Genomic DNA, 20741 nt, shown 5'->3' on the forward strand with positions numbered 1-20741 from the left:
ATGTTTAAAAAAATTATTAAAAAAAATCACAATTATACTTAACGCGCATATTTGAAGTGCACACCTTATCATTGCCCATTTGAAATAACAACTTGAAAAAAGGAAAAAATCTGATAAGGACAATTGAATTTATTGACACCTACTGTTTTGGGTAAGGTTACGTTCATCGGCTATAGTTAGTACTACACGAAATGAACCCTTTGTGATCAGGTTCATTACACTTTTGCAGAAATCGAGAGAGAGAGAGAGCAAAAAATGGTGGCATCTACGTTGCTGAGATTTATTTTCCCACCACCATCTTCTCTTTTCATCACGGCCATGTCAGTGTTTAGCTTCACATCAACAGCTTATCTTGGGTTCTCAGAATTAAGAGGAAAGCACTTGCCATATTCCAAGTTTTGGAATGGAAGTTCTACAAAATCTGGAAGAAGAAAGCAGACTGAAGTTTGTAGCAGGAAAGGCATGCTCTTTGGTTATACTCCTGCCTTTCTTGCTTGTATCACATCCTTTGTGCTTTTGGCACCTCAAGATACCCGGTTTTTATTGCTCCGTTCTGCTTTAACCCTTCATTTCTTCAAGAGGATATTTGAGGTACACTCTTTTCTTTTTCTTTTTTTGCTCTCTTCATGGGAATTCAAAGACGAAATAGACCCAAGACTTCCTTTCCTTTGATCCTTCATATGTATATATCTCTTGTTTGTCTTTCTTTAATAGGTGCTGTTTGTTCACAAGTACAGTGGGGGGATGGTTCTTGATTCAGCAATCCAGATTTCTCTCAGTTACTTTATGACCACTGCAACAATGATATATTCCCAACACCTAACACAAGGGATTTCAGAGCCACCAGTTGATCTTAAGTATCCTGGAGTTTTGCTGTTTCTTATAGGAATCGGAGGCAACTTTTACCACCATTACCTCCTCTCCAAACTCAGAAGAAAGAGTGACAAAGAATATAGGGTTCCCAAGGGTGGTTTATTTGGCTTGGTTATATGCCCACATTATCTGTTTGAAATCATCAGTTTCTTGGGGATCTCGTGCATTTCTCAGACACTTTATGCATTTTCTTTCACTCTGGGCAGTGCTTTGTTCCTGATGGGAAGGAGTTATGCCACAAGGAGATGGTACCTGTCAAAATTTGAGGATTTCCCTCAGCATGTCAAGGCTCTCATTCCATATATTTTCTAGAATGTAAAACACAGTTAGAAAAAACATAATAATTGGCGAGAGAAGTGATACAACCACACAATCAGATCGTAAAAGTAAACTCACAAATTGATATGACTATATATGATACGCTAGATCTACTTTACATTAAAAATAGTTTTACAATTTAACGTATCACATTATATCATGTCAATTTGTGTATTTACGTTGTAAGATCTCTTTGTAACTAAAATATTTCTCAATTAACAAACACATGACTCATGTAAGGTTCATAATACTCTATCTTAAAAGTCAATATGTATTTTTTTTTGGTTTGCCCTTTTTTTAGCATAGAACTAGTAAGTGTTGTTTTGACAATTGGGCACTTCTATTTTTGGACCAACTTGCAATGGTATGTCTGCTGTGCTATTAAAATTTGGGGTTATGCCCTATATAAGTGGATTTTTATTTTTTCTAAAGTGACTTCATTAGTAAAATAAAGTTATTACAAAAGGTTAATGTAAATTATAAACCATGTTTCTGTTGATTAGGGGAGATACTTCCCACTATGAAATTCTAACAAGCATATTGGGATTACTACTAGAAGGATTTTTTCCAAATTTGTTATTGGAATATGCCCATTGCGCAATGGAATGCGCGCATCAATTTTGAGATCAATGTATCTTAACTGCTCTCCATTCTTCAAGATCTTTTAGCAAAAATCCGGTATCTCTTACTACTCGTTCTGATTCCCAGTTGTTTGCTTTATGGGGTTGGTTTATACTGTTAATAGCATTTGAGGAGTCTCCTTCTATAATTTTTTTTTATCTGTCTTGTGCATGCTTCTTGTACTCTTATTAGAGCATTCTCATTGGATTAGCTAAAATCTAAATTCAATGAATATTTAGCTATTAAAGAGTAAAATATGCTCACATTGGATTAGTCAAATTCCAAATATTTGGAATTTGGCTACAGTGACTTTCAAAAGTTTTTCCAAATTTGAAGGTTACTGTACATACATCAAATACATATTTTATTAATTATTTCTCTCTCTCTTTCTTTCTATCACATATTTTATCACAATTAATATATTAATTTGACTTAGTGATATATTAATTTAATAAGAACATGATTATTAATTAATATATAATAAGTAAAATAGTAAAATATGATAAAATTAAATAAATTAATAATTTAAAAAATTAAATATTTTTGAAATTATTAGTTATTCATTATCATATAATGAATAAATGTATAATCTAATGTGGAGATTTGATGCGAATAATCAAAATTAAATTCATCTTATATTATTTTATTATTATATAATGAAAAAATAGCTATTTCAATGTGGAGATTTATGTAAATGAAATAGTCAAAAGTCAAATTTCTCTTACATTCATCAAAACTGTCATTTAACTTTGGCTAATCCAATGAGAGTGCTCTAAGCTGCCATTATATCACCTTGATTAGGGTCAGTACTCCATATGAATCTGGTGACTACAAACTGAATTTCTCCCCCTTTTTGATCTGTAAACTGCTGCTGATGTGCTTCCTTCCTTTCTTATTGCAACATCAAATGTGATTGAAAAAAGTGTCCTCTGATTCTGGTGGATTCCTTCTGGAGTTGTATTCTGTAGCTTTCCACTCCCATGCTTTGCAATGTTCCTGATACATGTCTAAGGTTTTTTTTTACAAAATGTTCTACTACTAGGCTGCTATTATTGTGAATTTTCTAGTTTCTAATGAACCAAATGTTATCAATTGCCAAAACAACAAAAATCTGGAATTTGTGAGCTTCTTTGTATGAGAGATTGAGCTTGGTGGTGGGGTTTAGGATAGTTTCAATCTAGTTCTTAATACCAAGAGGTCCGAAGGATGATATATCCAGTGGCCAAAGTGATTGTCTCCATAGGATTCTTGTGAATGAACAATTTAGAATCAAGTGTTTAGTAGTTTCTTCCTCCAACTAACAAATTGGACAGATTTCTTGGCCTTCAGAAAGTGTAATATAATTACTAAGAAGAGTCTTAGGTTGTGTTTAGATGTTGAAGTGAGTTGAGTTGAGTTGAGTTGAGTTGAGATGATAAAATATTGTTAGAATATTATTTTTTAATATTATTATTATTTTGAGATTTGAAAAAGTTGAATTGTTTATTATATTTTGTATTGGAATTTGAAAAAATTGTAATGATGAGTTGAGATGAGTTTGGTAACCAAACTCACCCTAGTAGGCAAAAAATCATTTAGAACTTTCCATAGAAATAGCTTAAGTCAATCTTGAAGCTTTAGAGACCAGAGTTTTTTTTCTCTATGTTAGTAGAGTGAACTATATTTTGTTCATTGTATTGGATGACAATAGCAACATAAGCTGACTTGAAAGAAAAATGGCCAGAGGAATGTTGTGTCCATCTTGGAGTGTCTTGATGGTTGTGATATTGATGTTTTGTTTGATGGATTTTTTGAATTTCTGTCACTGATTCCTAAGTGAAAAGAGTCTTTAACAAAATTGTGTTCTATCTTCTTCGTTCCTCTAGGATGAGTTCAAAAACTTTCAAATGAGGGTCTTGCCATGTGTTTGATGTTTTTGGTTTAAGAGTGAATCTGTTAAGGTTTGTTACCCAAGGATCAGACCAAACTCTAGTCTTTGTTCCATTATTAATCTGAAAGCATATATTCGAAAGAATGAGGTCTTTTTGTTTAATGATGCATTTCCAGAATCTTGAGTTTGTTGGTTTTGAAGAGGTAATGTTCCAGGATGTATTTCTCACGTATTTTTGGCTAATCATTTCTTTCCATGTGCTTTTTTCATTACTGAGTAGATGCTAGACAAGTTTGCTCAATAATGCTTTATTGAAATTAGCAGCAAGTCTTATTCCTAGCCCTCCTAAAGACTTAGGTTTACAAATTGACTTCCAAGATTTAGGGGTAAAATTATGAATTTTGTTTGCTTTAAACCCCCACAAAAAACGCATTAGGGCTCTATCTATTTGAGTGATGGTTTTCTTTAAAAGCCAGGTAGTGGACATGGTGTAAGAGGAAATTGTATTGGCGACTGATTTAATGAGAGTTGTTCTACCAACTTCTAGAATAAGTTTTGATTTCCATCCAGCTAGTTTACTAAGGATTTTCTCTAGGATTTCTTTGTAGTGTTGTTTCATAGAGGTTCCAGAATTGAGTAATAGACAAAGATATTTAATTTTTGAAGGAGAGAGCTTGAAGTTAAGGATTTCTTTAACTTCTTTTATCATGTTCTGTTTGATGTTCTTACTAAACTGGATGGAGGATTTTGCTGTGCTTTTTTTTTTTTTTTTACCAGACCAGGATTTGTAAGTTTCAAGACTTTGTTGAAAGGCCTAAGCATTTTGAGCTGTGATTGTGCCAAAGAGGATTAGATCATCTGCAAAGAGCAGATGAGAAATATAAGATCCATTCCTTCTGATTTGGATCCCTCGAATGTTTCCATTTTGTTCTTGTTTGGTTATTATTCGAGAAAGGACTTCACTTCCTAGTATGAAAAGAAATGGGGAGAGGGAGTCTCCTTGCATGATTCCTCTATTTGGGTGTTCAAACTCATATGGTTTTCCATTAATAACATATGAGTAACAAGTTATTGTGATACATTCATTGATCCAGTTTATCCAAGTTTGATGAAAACCAAGGCAGTTAAAGATGGTTAGCAAAAACTTCAATTCCATAAAGTCAAAGACATTTCCCATGTCAATCTTGACATCCATAAGTTATTTTCTACATTTTTTATTTTTCAGAACATGAAACACTTCCTGAGCAAGAATGATATTTTCTTGTATTACCTTTCCTGGAAGGAAAGCATTTTGAAAAGGAGAGATGATTTTCTGCATGACTGTTTTGAGTCTGTTAGATAGGATTTTGAGAATTATCTTGCAGTAGACATTTGAAAGACTAATGGGTCTAAATTGGTGGACTGTGCTTGGACAGTTAGTTTTTGGAATGAGAACAATGTTTGTATGGTTCATCTCCTTTAGCATGTGCCCTGAAGTGACGAAGCTTTTAATGACTTTGTTGAGGTCCTCTTTCACAATATCCCAGTACTGTTTCTAGAAGAATCTTGTGAATCCATCTGGACCAGGTGATTTAGAAGATGGAATCTGTTTGATTGTGGAGAGAATTTCTTCTTCTGAAGGCAATTTGCACAGAAATTGATTATCAGCGACAATTATCTTCTCTGGAAAGAGAATATCAAGGTCTTCTGGGATCTAAGGAGATGATGTTTGGAAGATTCTTTTGAAATGATCCAAAAATATTGTTTGGATGTTCAATGGGTTGGAGTCCCATTGATTTGAATAATTTTTCAAGCAATGAATCACATTCCTCATTCTTCTGATTGTAGAAGTCATGTGATAAAATCTAGTGTTTAAATCTGTGGTGGTTAGCCATTGAATTCTTGATTTTTGCCTCCACAAAGTCTCTTCTATTTTCAACTGTTCATTGAAGCATTCTCTAATAAAGTTCTCATGGTGTGAGTTGTTATCATTAGAGACTTGTGATTGAATATAAGTTAATCTATTGGATAGGTTTTTTATGCAAGTTTGTATGTGTCCAAAGTGGTTAACATTCTAGATTTTGAGAACTTTTTTTACCTCTTTGAGTTTTTGGTTGAGAATGAAGGAGAGGGATCCTTTCAGATGGGTATCCCATGCTTTATTTTTTATTTTTATTTTATTTTTTATCACTGTGGCACATGAGGGATCTCTTGCCCAGAATTCCTCAAATATAAAGGTTTTGAAGTTTTGGTTTCTGTCCTCTGTGTACAAGAGTATTAGAGAGTGGTCTAAGGTATGGACTGATAGGTGATTTTTTTTGCATTAGGATTAAGCATTTTCCACTGAGGGCTTGCTATGACTCTATCCAATCTTTCTTTCATAAAGCCATGACCATATCTAAGTGAATTTAGGACCACAGTAACCAAGGTATGCAAACCCATTATCTTCCATGAATTTTTTTTTAGACCACTAATTGATGAAGAAGAGGCAAAAGGCTTGCCTCCATGTTTTTCAGATTGATTTAACAAGGAATTAAAGTCCCCTATTTCTAATATGGATCCGGGATATGTTAGTGTTATTTGGTTCAAGAGATCCCTGAATTTCATTTTGCATGAATATTGAACAGGTAGAAAACCATCGAAAGCAACCATGACATATATAAGGATTAGAGTACACAAGCATAACTATTATATTGCTAGAACATTTATAAGTGGAAATTACAATTGAAGCACTTTTTTTTTCTAAGCAAAATGCATTAAACTTGTAAATTAGCCTTATAGTGTTTGTTAATATTTCAAGAGTATTGATGCACATCAATTTTTTTCAACTCTTCTTTTAAATGGAGAAGTTTATAAAAGTTTTAAATTCAAATAAATAATTTTAGCAAATTTTATGAAGTTATACAATCATAATTATTAGTTGTAAAATAAAATTTTTAACAAATTTTATGTAGTGACACTATTACATTAATTAATTATAAAATGACTTATAAAATAGTTCTATTATAAATTTAATTATTGGAATTACAATTTGTTCAAGGGCATACATTCATTATCTTGATGGAAGCGGGCTAACGATTGAAGAACTTTAAAAATCACTCTTAAAAGATCAATTGAATCTAGATAGATCATTATTTTCATTTTTTCTTCAAAAAAAAACATTTGGTAGTTTTAATTTTTAATTGGATTTTAGAGTTTTCTTGGTTTTTTTATTTGTTGGTAATTCATACAAACATTGGATTCATGTGGCAAATGAACATCAAAAGACGCTAACAAGAGAAGAATAGAAATATCCAACTGTGAAGTTCATCGAACTCAAGAAGTTTATTAGAAGCATGGATTTTTTATTTTTTATTTTTAAGATTATTTTTAAATTAAAACGTGAATGTCCATAAACTAATGTTGAAATAAGGTGTTTTAAAATGCTGGCAATAAACGTGGTGAATTATGGAAAGAAGATAAATGTTTTTACCACAAAGAGATTTTATAAAAATAAATCAATAAATTGACGTGTCTTAATATAAAGTTATTTTTATTATAAGTAAATTTAATATATTATATAAAATCATGTCAGTTTGTGAATTTACTTTTATAAATCTCTTTGTCACCGAGCACTTCTCTATAAATAATACTAGCATTTATTCTTGATTTTATTACTTTTAATCGTGACACATTATAATTTTATAAATATTGTATTTAAATTTAAATAACGAAAATGATTAATAGTGTTCCCATTTTGATTATTTTTCTTTACTTAATTAATAGTTAAGAAATGAGCTATTAGTGAATTGGTGTTTTTATTTTATTTTTAAAAAATATTTAAAAAAAACGTTTGGTAAAAGAAGAAGAAGTCCATTTTGCACTATACACGTCTCCTGGAATTTGTGTTTTAAATTAGGGTTTTGTTACTTATCATTTTTACATATTAATATTATATATCATAATTAATTTTTTTTATTTTTAATTTTTTTAATTTTTTAATTTTTAATATTTAAATTTAAAATTTTTTACTCATCATTTATATATCACATATTTAATAAAAAAAATTATGTGCGATGAATAAAATTTTTCTTAAAATCAACTTAAAATATCAGATGAATAACGAGATGCAGACGACAGTCACTCTCCTAATCCTTCCACTTCGAGTGGTTACGGTTGGATGAACGATTCCATTTCATAGAGATAGATCAATCTCATTACAAGCGCACACACGATTTCTTGTCTGTGGGATTCGCACTTTGGGTAACTATTTATTTCCCCTCTCCTCCTTTCGACGTGGAGGTTCATCTGTCTGGAAATCCTTTTCTTGAATCGCATAAAGTTAGTATTTTTTTTTCTTCTTGTTTTTGAAAATAATGGCACAAGGTACCGAAGAATATTTTGGATTAAGATTAAGTAGAATTCTTAGTTAATCCGATTGTCAAGATTTTACATATCAGCGACAACATTCTTAATTTTTTCTTAATTTATTGCGTGCTTAAAGAGTATCCTAGTAATTCAAGCTAATCTGAACAGTATTGTTCTAAACCTTCTAACTCAAAGAAAAGCAAAGGCAAGAAAAAAAACCTGTTGCTTAGTTTATTGGAAGCTGATAATGTACGAGAAGCATGATTTGTGGACTGAGGCTACTGGTGTTGGTTGTTGTGTTACCTTCGTATACTCTTTACACTCTCTGGGCACATGAATTTGGATGAAATGCCTATTCACCATATCCGTGATGGACCTTTTATTTTTTGTTATTGATTGTATTTATCAAAACTTCAAATACATAGATTAAAGACTATATATTTGTGAAATTCTTGTGTACGAGTCAAAAGTTCAGAGATGTGCTTCTCGTTTTGTCTTCAGGCATGTTTTTTTTTAATCATTCTCCATGTAGCATTTCACATATTTTGAAGATTTATTATAAATTAGGCTGATTCTAGGATTTTGATTCGACATTGTTACCTGAGTGCGTATGTCCACTAGGAGAATATTCGTTCTTCTGTTCTGTTTAGCATAATATTTATTATCAGGATGTGGCTTGAAAGTTTCTACTGAGATTTTATAATATTGATCGAGCTTTGTCTTGGTGTTGGAGTGGGTGTAGGGTTGTGTGAATCTGAAGGGATAGCATCAGCTGCTGGTTTGTTTGTTTTTCCCTTTCATCTCAATTAAATAAGAAAGCTATCTGGAGATACGGATTGAGCAGGTTCTGTATGAAGGATAACATTACTCTACAAACCTTGTTGTGACAACCCCACCCTGTGATAAATGTGACAGTTCGAGGATTTGAATACAATTGGTGCAGGCTTGAGCAAGGGTATGATATGAATCTCTTGTCGTAATTTTTGTTGTTGTAATTGTTTCATGTTGGTGCTAAACTTACGTAACATGTCACATGTTTAGGCCAAAGTAGTGTCATATGTTACTGGCAAAGGTCGCTACTCATTACAGAAAGATAAGAGGGACGAAGACGATGAAGGTAAGGCAATCAGTGAGATTCTGCTGATTCTGTCATATATGTCACATTGTTAATGTCTACCTGTAAATGAGTGGTAATAAGTGTGACTGTCTGGTTTTTGAAGCGTGGATATGTCTTTTGAAGAGCACTACAGCCCCATCCATGATCACTCTTGAACTGATAATAACCGGTTTAACAATATTACCATTCCTATGCCATCTAAAAGATCTGATGGGTCCAATAAATAGATTGTTTTTTTTTTTTGTCTTGAGCAGTGGGCAGGATATTACATTTTTTAGCTCATAATCAAGACTCAACATCATCATAAATAATGATGATCATATCTATTTTGTCATAACATCATCGATATTTCAATCATTACCATTTACTTCATCGCCATAAGACTAAACAATATAGTCATCACCATTTTCATTATCATTATTAAGGTTCCATGTGAAAATATGAGGTGCTCTATGAAGCACATTATTCTGGGATTTCTATAAAACATATTTTTCTGTTTTTTTTTTTTTTTTAAGTAAAAGATTGCTACCGTGGAAATTAGGCACAACAACTAAAGATGGACATAGGCCCCAGTTAACATTGAGTAACCCTATTGACCGCCTATTTTTCTGCTATGATTGGAGAAGTTGCTTATCAGACAATTCTCCCAATGTCTATTTTGCAGAGTTTAGCAGATGCAGGACTTCTGGATCGGATCAATGGTTCTGCACGTCTCATGATAGTTTCTGATCTTGACTCTACAATGGTAGCTTTCTGTTTAAATTGTTATGATGTCTTAATTGATGACTTCATGCAATCCGTCTAGTGATTCTATCAGATTAGCGGTATGTGATTGTAGGTTGATCACGATGATCCAGAGAACCTCTCCCTTCTTAGATTTAATGCACTATGGGAAGCCTATTATCGTCATGATTCTTTGCTTGTGTTTTCAACGGGAAGGTCACCTACAAGTTACCAGAAGCTGAGGAATGAGAAACCTTTATTAACCCCTGATATAGCCATAATGTCCGTGGGAACTGAGATTACATATGGTGAATCAATGGTACCAGATACTGGCTGGACAAATCATCTTAACTGGAAGTGGAACAGAGACATAGTTGTAGAGGAAACAGCTAAGTTTCCTGAACTTACTCCTCAGGTAGGGTTTTTTTTTTTTTTTGGCCAATAGAGTCTGGTAGCTGATATCACTTTGGCCTTATGGGCTGCATTGTGTTATATGAGTATTATGTGGAAACATGTAAGATGATGGAGTTGTTTGTAATGAATTTTCATTCTCAGAATTTTGTCGGTTTATTGCAGTCAGAAACTCAACAACGTCCTCACAAGGTTAGCTTTTTTGTGGAGAAGGTCAAGGCTTTGGAAATAATGAGTTTTCTATCCGAGCATTTGGAGAAACGTGGTGTAAGAAAAATAATGGTTACCTAACCTTATTACTAGGATATTGTCAATGTCTTTTGATGGTACTTGCTTGCTCTGTGATCTTTTAAGATTATCTTTTGTATTCATGCTTGGGGCTTTTTTTTTTTTTAATCTGGCTTTTCCCATGACTAAAAGCTTATTATCCCTTTCTCTTATACACACATTCGCCTAATCTTGATTTCTTCATGGACAGCTTGATGTAAAAATAATTTATAGCTCTGGGATTGCATTGGACATATTACCAAAAGGTGCTGGCAAAGGGGAGGCTCTTGCATATCTGCTTCAAAATTTTAAAGTTGATGGAAAAGTACCTTTACATACACTTGTTTGTGGTGACTCCGGAAATGATACTGAAATGTTCACCATTCCCAAAGTCCATGGTGTGATGGTTTGTAGTCTCATTAGCACTGTTTAGTTCATCATGTACTTGTATCATGCCATCCTAATTATATAAATTGAATAGTTGTGTTGTCAAGTACCACTTATTCTTGAATATGCAGGTTAGCAACGCACACGATGAAATGTTGCAGTGGTATACACAAAATGCAAAGAACAATCCCAGTATAATTCATGCCACTGAGAGATGTGCGGCTGGGATCATACAAGCCATTGGTAATTTCTGTTTAGGTCCAAACGTGTCTCCGAGAGATATCAGAGACTTTAAAAAATGCAATGTGGACATCTTCAGTCCTGGTCATGAAGTGGTGAAGTTTTATCTGCTTTATGAGCGATGGCGACGTGCAGAAGTTGACAAGTCCGAGCAGTTTGTGAAAAATCTGAAGTCAGGCTTTGTAAGTGTAACAGGCGGTAATTTTACTTGTCTTTTGGAACCTTCATTTTTTTTCTAAGCATTGCAGTAGATCCAGGATTTGGCAAGAGCCATTTTGAAATCCACTATCTCTTGCAAATTGTTGACTGCAAAACTGGAGACTCATTTCTGGGTTGAAGACTTAATAGCGTCTGGGATTATTACTTAGGATAAAAAGGAAAAAGATTATATTTTGGCAGCGAGACATGATATGGTGTTCTTTGGTCAACAACAAATATGATCTTAGAAAGAAAAACGTGGCAAACTTGGATTTGTGTGTAATTGACCTCAAATAGCTAAAATATGGTTTGCTGTATTGAGTTGAGGGTTCTATTTTTCACTAGCAGTGTTAATATCTACCCAATTCTAATTCTCTATTTCCGCGGTTCATGCCGTGTTCTTGACTAGCATATTGCTTCAAATTTCAATATGCTTTCATATTTTCACAAACTATATGGTGTGACTTAAACTTGCCAAGTCATCTAAGTGTCGCTAACTTGATCTTTTTAGAAGCTTTATTTGTGTATAGTTGGTTCTGACCATGCATCCCTTTGCTGTCATTACAATTTGTAGAATTTGCTAAAATAGCAACATTACAATTTCTAAGTCTCTCTCCTCCAGTGTCCATTTGGTATATTTGTCCATCCCTCAGGAGTTGAGCAGCCTTTTCATCAGTGTCTAGATTCTATGGCAAAGCTGTATGGGGACAAGACGGAACACCTATTCCGGTTATGGGTGGATCGAGTATCTTCCGCACAAATTGGTTCAGACACATGGTTGGTGAAGTTTTATAAGTGGGAGTTATCTGGTGAGATTTGTTTGATTTAATATAATTGATATCTACATTTGAAATCTTAGCTTGTATTCTATTTTGTCTCTTTTAGATATGAACAGGGCTACGCTTAGCCTAGTTCGGTCCTGTTTCAGCCCATTCTATATAAAGCATGTCTTGATTCTGACAGTCTCGTACTCAATGCAGATTACTGATCCTATTCTTAACCGGTATTGACCATGCTGTCCTAGACTATTTAAGCTCAAAATTGTTGTATAATCTCGCAAAGTTAGCCATGTCTTCTGCAATTGTTAGTGCTCTAAAAAGAAGAATTTGAAAGCAGATAAAGAAATTTGGCTGAGGCAAATTTATTTTTCCTAGAAAATTTCCCCAAATATGAAGTACTTTTTATCCCAGGCAGTAATCCAAATTGTGTGTTGCCTAAGGACTAGAATAACTCCAAATGAATTTACTAACTAGTGTAAGACATGAATAGCTAAGTAGCACCAAAGACCTCGATTATCAGCAGCCTTTTCTTTTCCTTGGCAGGAATTTTGTTATAAGCAGTCCATTATACTTCAAAATCCCAGTACCAGAATTTTATTTAGCTATTCAAAGAAGTCGTGCTCAACAATGACCAAGTGTTCTAGTGGTTATACTTGTAAAAAACAATGCTCTAGTGATTCCAAAGGAGTGATAGGCTGGTTTCTTTCTTCTAAATATTTCCCTGAAGGGAGAGTACGGGCCCATGGGCTTCTGGTTGGGTTTCTTCACCTGAGCAACCCTCCATGGCAGCAAAGCTCATAGTAGGCCTCTGACACTGCATTCCTTAGTTACTGCAGCATTGTAAGTAGTCTGCGTGTCTCATTATATTTAGTTTATTGGACAACCACAAGATCCAATACGTCTGTAAATGGCTGGATGGTTATCGAAAGTTCCGCATGGAAACATGCAAGCTAGGAAAAAAATAATTGCTGATGTTGTCTTACATTCAAATTTGCCTAAATATACTTTTTATTTTGACTCTATATTTTCTGAGCAAATTTAAAGAAGCAGAAAATTTCTGCATGAAGTTCTTTTGTAGTCAGAGAGTTAATAAAATGTTTTTCTCTTGCATTCATATCCATTGCTAAAATGTTGGTTATTCTTTCAGGGGATGAGCGGCAGTGCTGTGTGACGACAGTTTTAATGAGTTTAAAGGTATTTTCCATAAGACAGTCATTTCTCAATCCTTGAAAGATATTGCTTGCTTTCTGTGATTTACTACTTCATGATTATACATCAGAAAGAGCAAAGGTATGGTAACCATTACCCATAATTTCTTGCGAGTTTCAGCAGCCAGATGGATTCACCTGGGTGCACATGCACCAGACATGGCTGGAAGGTTCTAGAGCAAGAGACCAGACAGCCTGGTGTTTCTAGGTTGCCAATCAAGTCACCATTGATCCTGCAATAAATCTTTCCTGGTAACTTTTATGTAATAGTTATGTTTATTGCACTGTTAAAAGTTAAAACTATGCTGGATGGAGGGAGTAAAATCATCCTGATCTGCCACCAATTTCTCAGTATTTCTTTGCAGACACATGATTGAATGTAAGGCACCAACTACCAATTATAGCAACTCTTAAATTAAACTCAATAAACAATATGCAATCTCATCAAATTTGATTCTTTCTTCTGTTAAAATGGGTTCAAGTATATGCATATCACGAAGTTAAGCAGATTGGATTGGATTGGATTGGATTGGATTGGATTGGATCGGATCGGATTGGATTGGATTGATGAGGTATTAATGAATGGATATGTACCAAAGTCCATTAATTACATGCTAGATGGAACTGCATTAGACGTATCTATATCAACCTCTAGTGTGAGAAAATAGGAGGATTTCATGGACGACTCACGCAGGAAATCTAAAAGCGTTAGTAACTTACAAAGGTTTTTAGCATTCAACGGATTTTTCACCTACTGACATTATTCATGCTGCTATTTTACAGTCATTTCTGCACACTTTGTTAGAAATATTAGAGTTTTTTTTATTTGATTTTCAAATTTTACATAATCGTAAAGATTGAACGTGTATCATTACATACAGACGCACTGGCCTAGTGATAAATTTCAATCTCCAGCTACAAATGCTAAAGGCTTCGTTTGTTTTTACAACTTCTTTCAATTCATCTCATCTAATCATTACAACTTTATCAAATTCTCACACAAAATAAAATAAACAATTCAATTTTTTCAAATTTCAGAATAAAAATAATATTAAAAAAATATATTCTAATAATATTTTATTCAACTTTTAACGTTAATTTCAATTCATCTTATCTTATATGCTAAAACAAACGAACGAGGCAGACCTCATTTTAGACTAGATAAAGAACATTTTTTTTATTTTTTGCTGGATGAAGAAGGAACTCTTGCCTTTATTTGTAGAAGAAGTTATACCATGACTTGCCAGAGAATTGCAAACCCATTAACATGATCATCATAACCCCAAAGCAACCGAAAAGGATTACTCTCAGAAGCGCACAAAATCATCACAAAAACCAATGCAGCCAACAAGGTATAGACTCGTTGATAAGAAAACTCAAAAATCTCACCCCATATAAAAAGGTACACAAAACCAACATTTTTTTCACATTCGAAAGCCTTAACTTTTGATCTGCACACAAAGAAGAAGAAGAAGAAGAAAGAATTCAAAACCTAAAGCAACAGAGATATGGCAATGAAGCGACAATCTGGGGTGGTTACTACAGCCCCTCCACCACAAGCTGTCCGTCCCGTATATGAGGATTTCCAGCCAAAATACGAACAGAAGCAAGAAGCAACAGAACATATTATACAAGTTCATCTTCCTGGTGTGTTTAATATATCTTTATAGCCACTTACTTCATTTTATTTGATGAATTTCTTCGATTACGCTTTCAGATTCATTACTTTAAAAAAAAAAAAAAAAACCACAAGTATATATGAATTTCTATATTTACTAGTCGTCCACTCGCATTATCGAGTAATTTAAACGTAGCCTTCTTCGATTATTGATTCAAAGAAAGAAAGAAATAAAAGATAAAAGAGTTGTATATGAAAACAAATTGATATGGTTTTATAGAGTCTGTTAGATCTGTTTTATAATAAAAATAACTTTACAATTTGACATATCATATCAAGTTACATCAGTTTATGGGTTTACTTTTGTATAATTTCTGTGTGACTAAAGTATTTTCCTATATGAAATTAGTGGAAGTGTTTTAAATTTTTAAAATCTCAAAAAAGTTACTTTCAACTTAAATTAGAAATTTATGGACATTTATTAACATGAATTGCTTCGAAAATTATATATGTTATACATTGGATTAAGGTCCTCTCGAGTTCGTGCAATCTTAAGAGAGATCAATAAATGAAATAAGTTTTAAAATATTTATTATTCATTTAATGTTGTCCAAAATATTTATATGGATAATAATAAATGTTATATGATTTATTTTACTAGTTTTATCTTTTTTTCTTTGTCGGAGTTTAAGGGAAAAAAAATATTTTCTTTTAGGTAATGTTTAGTTAATGAGTTGAGATGAAAGTTAAAAATTAAATAAAATATTATTAAAATATTATTTATTAATATTATTATTATTTTAAAATTTAAAAAAATTAAATTTTTTATTATATTTTATGTAAAAATTAAAAAAAAATTATAATGAACAAATGAAATAAATTGTGATTAGGCCTTAAATTTGGAATTACAGCAATTCCCCGGAATGTATAAAAGCCTTTACGTTTTCAGGTTTTGTGAAGGAGAGAATAAAAATCAGATACGTGAACTCCTCTCGTACGCTAAGGATTCAGGGAGAGCGGCCTCGTCAAGACAATAGATGGAGCCGTTTCAACCAAACTTTCTCAGTTCCAGAAAATTGCGACGTCGACAAAATTCAAGCAAAGTTTCTAAGTGGGATTCTCACCATTACAATGCCCAAGATAGCAACAGTTGGTCCTGCTGCAGAAGACAAAACGGCAAAAGCAGCTCCAAGCCTTCCAAAGTCTACTCCCCAACCAAAGCTTCCAGAGGTTCCAGAGCAGATTCCTCCTACGCCTGCTGCTTCAACTTCTGGGGTTGAAAAACCAATGGAGGAGAAGATCGCTCGACCTCCGAGTCTCAAGAGGGCTGCCACCGAGCCAAAAATGGAAAAGGGTTTGGAAGATATTCCCCCAAAAGCAGCTTCAACTGCCATTAACGAAAGACAAAGGGTTGTAGAGAGTAGCCAATCTCAGAGTCCACCGGGAGCCACGGCCACCACCGAGCCGAAAGCACAGATGGGTCAAGACTTAGCTCCCCCAAAAGCTGCTTTAACCACAGATACTCTGAAGCTAATGGACAAAACGAGTATGGAGTCAAGCGCTAAGCAGGTTGATCAGAAGTCCATTCCAAAGAAAGATGTACTGATTGAGGGAAATTGGAAGGCTGGAGAAACAAAAGAACCTGAGAAAATTGTGGAAAGTAAAATGGTTAAGGGAAATGGGAAGGCTGGAGAAACAAAAGAACCTGAGAAAATTGTGGAAAGTAAAATGGTTAAGGGAAGGGAGAGTGGCGAGAAAAGCAGAGACTCTGTCATGCCTGAAACCACTGCGCCAAAGATTGCACAGACCGGAAAGGAGAAGAAAGAGAGACCTTCCGGTGTTAAGAAAGAGAAGCCTAAGGAGGATTTCAGTTCTGAGAAAGGGATGGGACTAAAGAATATGATGGGTTCTGCTAAGCAGAGAGTGAATGATCTAGCCAAGAGGATGAATGAAGAAGACAGGAAGATGCTAATAAATATAGGTGCAGCAGTGGTCGTGCTTGTGGCACTTGGAGCTTATGTCTCCTACAGCTATGGCTCCTCTGGAAAATCCGAAAAGTAGTTCTAATGTTAATTTCTACACGTTAACAAAAGCTTGAAGTTGTAATCATAAACAATCTATGAATTTCATTATGCGGAATATATATAGCAGGCATGGACTCATGTGAAATACAACGATAAAATTTGAGATATTCTGCACCTAATCGTGTTCAATTCTGCATGTTCCTTATTCTGATCACAACCGAAGGAAGATCTGGTTAATATTTTATCTGGAATTTCTTAACTAGAAAGATGAGTTCGTAAATGATTTGATTATTGCAAAAGACATTGAGATCAGCTACTTGTTAATAGGAAAAGGGTCTGAGATGCTATCCATAACTTCTCCCCTTGTATTGATCTTCTTGGTTATGAGTTGGGAATTTAAGTTACCGATCAAAAAGGAAAAAAAAAATGAGCTGGAAATTCAAGGCTGTCTTTTACATACATGGGATCACTCCTATGGCTTGATTTGCAAGAATGTTGCTTGCAGATAAATCTGAAGACATGATTAGTAGCAACTAAAGACGATATGGACAAGCAAAGAAATTTCCATGCCTCTGATTTTAAGAGAAACACCAGCCAGTTTGAAGATACAGTAGGCTTGTATTTTTTATATTTAACATCAAAGAAGGGAACAGGAAAACAAACTGAACATCCTTGTTCTAGACAAAGCAATTGACTTCATTTGAAGAGCTGATTTATACAACCTTCAATTGTGTTATCCCATTATACACAATTCCTGAAGACTCTTCAGAGCTCAATTGCATATAAAGCTTTTAGATTCTAGCTAGGCCAATTGTCGAAGCGAAATTCAAACTCAAACATGCAACAGCTGCAAACTAGTCATTAGGAAAGTCTCAATCTCCTCCAAGGTTTCCGACCATGTTTAATTTGCTACGGAGGGCGGTAATGCGGGTGAAGATTCTGGTGCCAGCATCTACTTCCTCATGACTGTGATCATCAGCTTTTGGTCTGAGAAATCGCAGTGCCATTGACATATATAATAGTTGTCCCCTAGAGTTGTCAAGGTTACCCTGTCGTTGCTGCTGTTGAAGACTCCCAAATTTGGAGATGACAGACACTTATCATATCCAGTAGCATTGACTACAATGACATTGTGATCGTCCTGGTTGTAGTTGAAAACTAGCAAACATGAAAGCAAATATGTAAATTCACTGGTGAAAAGGAAATTTAAATCAGTTCTTGCTGAATTTTTTCACTAGATTAATGTTACCATTCACATAAATCCCAAATATTACCTCAATCTCACAAGACCAAATCACTTCAGAACCTTAATCTAAGTAGAAATTTCACAAAACTCGATGATCTCTGGGAAGCTACAGCATAGAAAGTTTAGATTCTGTTAGTACTAGGATTAATTACCTAATGTGTCTCCAACATAGAAAGTCTTGCCCTCAACCCATGCATAGTAATCAACGTTAGAATTCCAGCCTTCTTCATCTCCAACAACGTATTCTTTTGCATGTACTGCTCGCAGAAGGACCAGAAGTGCAATCCAAAAAGCTGTAAAAGCCATTGCTCGCAACATGTTGAGCTAGTTCTTCTCAAACTTTCCCTGTAAAAGAAACACAGGCTTTTTTTCTGAAAGTAATAGGAACCTGATGACACTTATATCTCATATTACCCTTCAAACCAAACAAAAGGAATCGTCCCGATAGATGTTAGTTAATTAGTTCTTCGGTAATACCGTTCTGATATAACTAAAGTATACAGCAAGACCCTCCCACTGTTCTGTTTTTTGCTGCTGGTCGACGTGGTCGTGCTTTCCTATGATCAACAAGCTATACGACGATGTTGAGGGTATACACATGCAAGGTTTTGAGCTTTCTGTGGGGGTATATAAATAGTGATAAAAACTAAAAAGTTATTCTACACAGGTTTAATATCAAAGAATTAAAGACCTGAAAATGTATGCAACTGGAAAGTTCTACAAATCATACTCATCCCATTTTATTAATTTCACTCTGATGGAGGGGCGTTATCCATCAATCTTTAAAAGATCTTCTTTAAAAAATCAAGGATGACCAAATGTGGTAAAAGTATCACATTTTATCTTGAGGGATGAAAGTTGAATGATAGTGTAATATGTAGCATTTAGAAAGTTTTGCTATTTATAAATAGAAAATACTTTAGCCACAAACAAATTACATAAAAGTAAACCTACAAACTAATGTGGTTTGATGTGGTACGTCAGATTGTAAAGTTATTTTTATTTTAAAGTAGATCTAACATATTCCATAAAATCATATCAGTTTGTGGGTTTACTTTGTATAATCTCTTTGTGTTTGTAACAATTCTTTTTTTTTTTGTACTTGATATGATAGCTTTTACGTTAATAAAATATTTTGTGCGCCAATAAAAAAGTTTGCAAATAGATCGTCTAATTCTTTAAAAAGATCTCACAAGAATGAAGTTGACAATGTAGTTAGATGTTAAACATCAAATCTAAAAGAGTTTTGCAATCTGATACATCACAATAAGTTATATAATTTGTGAATTTAATTTTATAAAGTCTTATTATGAATCAAACTATAAGTTACTAATCACGGATTGATTACATAACACTAGCAGCCGCCCTGGTGACACCAAACTCTTGATCATCTTCTGGAATCATAAAACTCTCAAAGTGAGTGTGTGTGTCAGTGTGTGTGTGTCATTTAAAATACATTTATTTAGAAGAATCCATGGGGTTAATACATTTCTTTAGAAGAGAATCGTCATGAGGGAGAAGACCCTGCATGTATTTCATCTGAAGCAATGACAACAGTATTCACAGCCCTGAGTAACAGAACTTGGACAGCAATTCTCAAGAGATTCCTTGCCCCTTCAATGTCCCTTCTGTTCTTCATTTGCAGGAATTAGATTGTGGTGTTCCCTTGATTGGCCTGGCAACACCACCTTAAACCCTTGCATGCAGATTGAAGTTTATCGTCTCAATTGTTATAAATATTATCATATGTGTCTGCAAAACAAAATGGAAGGACGAGAATAATTGTTTGGGTTTTTTTCTACAATTATTATTTATAAGAAACAATGGAAGACAGATGAGAAAGGATGAAATAAGGGCCCCAGATTTCATTGTATTGCAAAATCGAAGAAGTTGTACCAGAAAGAAGAGAAAGGATATATGCTTGATGAAACAATGGTGCTATTTTGTAAGCAGTTGCGCTGATCCTAATCTTTCTATGTCCAAAACTAACTCCCACATCGATGAGAAGCAAGAAAACTCCGTACTTTATAAGACCACAAAGAGGTTGTGATGATCGCCGGGCTTAGCAACGCAAGCCTGTTACCCATGTGGGGGCTTTAAAGTGATCGGACGCTGGCATATGCCATCCGGGACGGGTTACACCGATGGCTTATTACTGGCCCGCCCACTCCAAGTCAAGAGATTGAGGCATGTGATCTGGGCGAAGGCCCTCGGGTCACGTGTGATTCCTAGAGGTTGGGGGCAAAGCGTTCAGGCTGGTTTCACAGAGCAGCGACAACCCCCCGCTCCTGACGGTGGAGGGATAACGGGACAGTGCCTCTGTGATCCAATAAAGACCCGGTGGATTTGACCTGGCTGGACCATCACTTTTTTGTACACTCTGGGGAGTGAGAGTCTCCTCAGCTCTGGTATCCTTTCAGTCTCTGTTTTTCTCATTATGTAGATCTTTTTTCTTCCCACTATCTAAATTATATGATCTTCAACTGCTATCAAGCAATTAGCTGATGCAAATGGA

General features: G+C 34.4%; 4 protein-coding genes across 7 annotated transcripts; 3 read left to right on the forward strand and 1 right to left on the reverse strand.

Moving 5' to 3' along the window:
* Positions 1-164: 164 nt before the first annotated feature.
* LOC109019931 (3-oxo-5-alpha-steroid 4-dehydrogenase 2-like) lies at positions 165-1595 on the forward strand. The gene is made up of 2 exons (XM_019002322.2): positions 165-591; positions 715-1595. Exons 1-2 carry the CDS (start codon positions 256-258, stop codon positions 1183-1185), a joined length of 807 nt encoding a protein of 268 aa, XP_018857867.2. The 5' UTR covers positions 165-255; the 3' UTR covers positions 1186-1595.
* Positions 1596-7744: 6149 nt separating this feature from the next.
* Positions 7745-13795, forward strand: LOC109015998 (sucrose-phosphatase 2-like). 4 transcript variants are annotated; one of them, XM_018998463.2, is made up of 11 exons: positions 7745-7903; positions 8742-8963; positions 9050-9125; positions 9790-9870; positions 9964-10263; positions 10425-10526; positions 10738-10932; positions 11045-11335; positions 11974-12160; positions 13278-13324; positions 13460-13795. In XM_018998463.2, exons 3-11 carry the CDS (start codon positions 9066-9068, stop codon positions 13544-13546), a joined length of 1350 nt encoding a protein of 449 aa, XP_018854008.1. In that variant the 5' UTR covers positions 7745-7903; positions 8742-8963; positions 9050-9065; the 3' UTR covers positions 13547-13795. The 4 variants fall into 4 exon arrangements, with proteins under 4 accessions (XP_018854008.1, XP_018854010.1, XP_018854011.1 ...); XM_018998465.2 differs by having other exon boundaries at positions 13463-13795; XM_018998466.2 differs by having other exon boundaries at positions 12028-12160.
* Positions 13796-14757: 962 nt separating this feature from the next.
* On the forward strand, positions 14758-17106 carry LOC109017844 (inactive protein RESTRICTED TEV MOVEMENT 2-like). Its single transcript, XM_019000025.2, has 2 exons — positions 14758-14985; positions 15906-17106. The coding sequence occupies exons 1-2, from the start codon at positions 14847-14849 to the stop codon at positions 17015-17017; spliced, it is 1251 nt and encodes a 416-aa protein (XP_018855570.2). The 5' UTR covers positions 14758-14846; the 3' UTR covers positions 17018-17106.
* An 826-nt stretch (positions 17107-17932) lies between these two features.
* Positions 17933-18532, reverse strand: LOC109017845 (blue copper protein-like). Its single transcript, XM_019000028.1, has 2 exons — positions 18379-18532; positions 17933-18138 (listed from the first exon to the last, which is right to left on the reverse strand). Exons 1-2 carry the CDS (start codon positions 18530-18532, stop codon positions 17933-17935), a joined length of 360 nt encoding a protein of 119 aa, XP_018855573.1.
* Positions 18533-20741: the final 2209 nt, after the last annotated feature.

This window comes from Juglans regia, chromosome 5 (assembly GCF_001411555.2).
Source record: "Juglans regia cultivar Chandler chromosome 5, Walnut 2.0, whole genome shotgun sequence".
NCBI lineage: Eukaryota > Viridiplantae > Streptophyta > Magnoliopsida > Fagales > Juglandaceae > Juglans > Juglans regia.

Excerpts from the sequence above, each read along its gene's own strand:
- LOC109019931 (XM_019002322.2), top strand. The coding sequence starts at position 256 with ATGGTGGCATCTACGTTGCTGAGATTTATTTTCCCACCACCATCTTCT. Across the intron at positions 592-714 it reads TCTTCAAGAGGATATTTGAG|GTGCTGTTTGTTCACAAGTA; the intron begins GTACACTCTTTT and ends TTTCTTTAATAG.
- LOC109015998 (XM_018998463.2), top strand. The coding sequence starts at position 9,066 with ATGTTACTGGCAAAGGTCGCTACTCATTACAGAAAGATAAGAGGGACG. Across the intron at positions 10,933-11,044 it reads CCAAAGTCCATGGTGTGATG|GTTAGCAACGCACACGATGA; the intron begins GTTTGTAGTCTC and ends TTGAATATGCAG. Across the intron at positions 13,325-13,459 it reads CAGTTTTAATGAGTTTAAAG|CAGCCAGATGGATTCACCTG; the intron begins GTATTTTCCATA and ends TGCGAGTTTCAG.
- LOC109017844 (XM_019000025.2), top strand. The coding sequence starts at position 14,847 with ATGGCAATGAAGCGACAATCTGGGGTGGTTACTACAGCCCCTCCACCA. Across the intron at positions 14,986-15,905 it reads TATACAAGTTCATCTTCCTG|GTTTTGTGAAGGAGAGAATA; the intron begins GTGTGTTTAATA and ends TTACGTTTTCAG.
- LOC109017845 (XM_019000028.1), bottom strand. The coding sequence starts at position 18,532 with ATGGCTTTTACAGCTTTTTGGATTGCACTTCTGGTCCTTCTGCGAGCA. Across the intron at positions 18,139-18,378 it reads CTATGTTGGAGACACATTAG|TTTTCAACTACAACCAGGAC; the intron begins GTAATTAATCCT and ends CATGTTTGCTAG.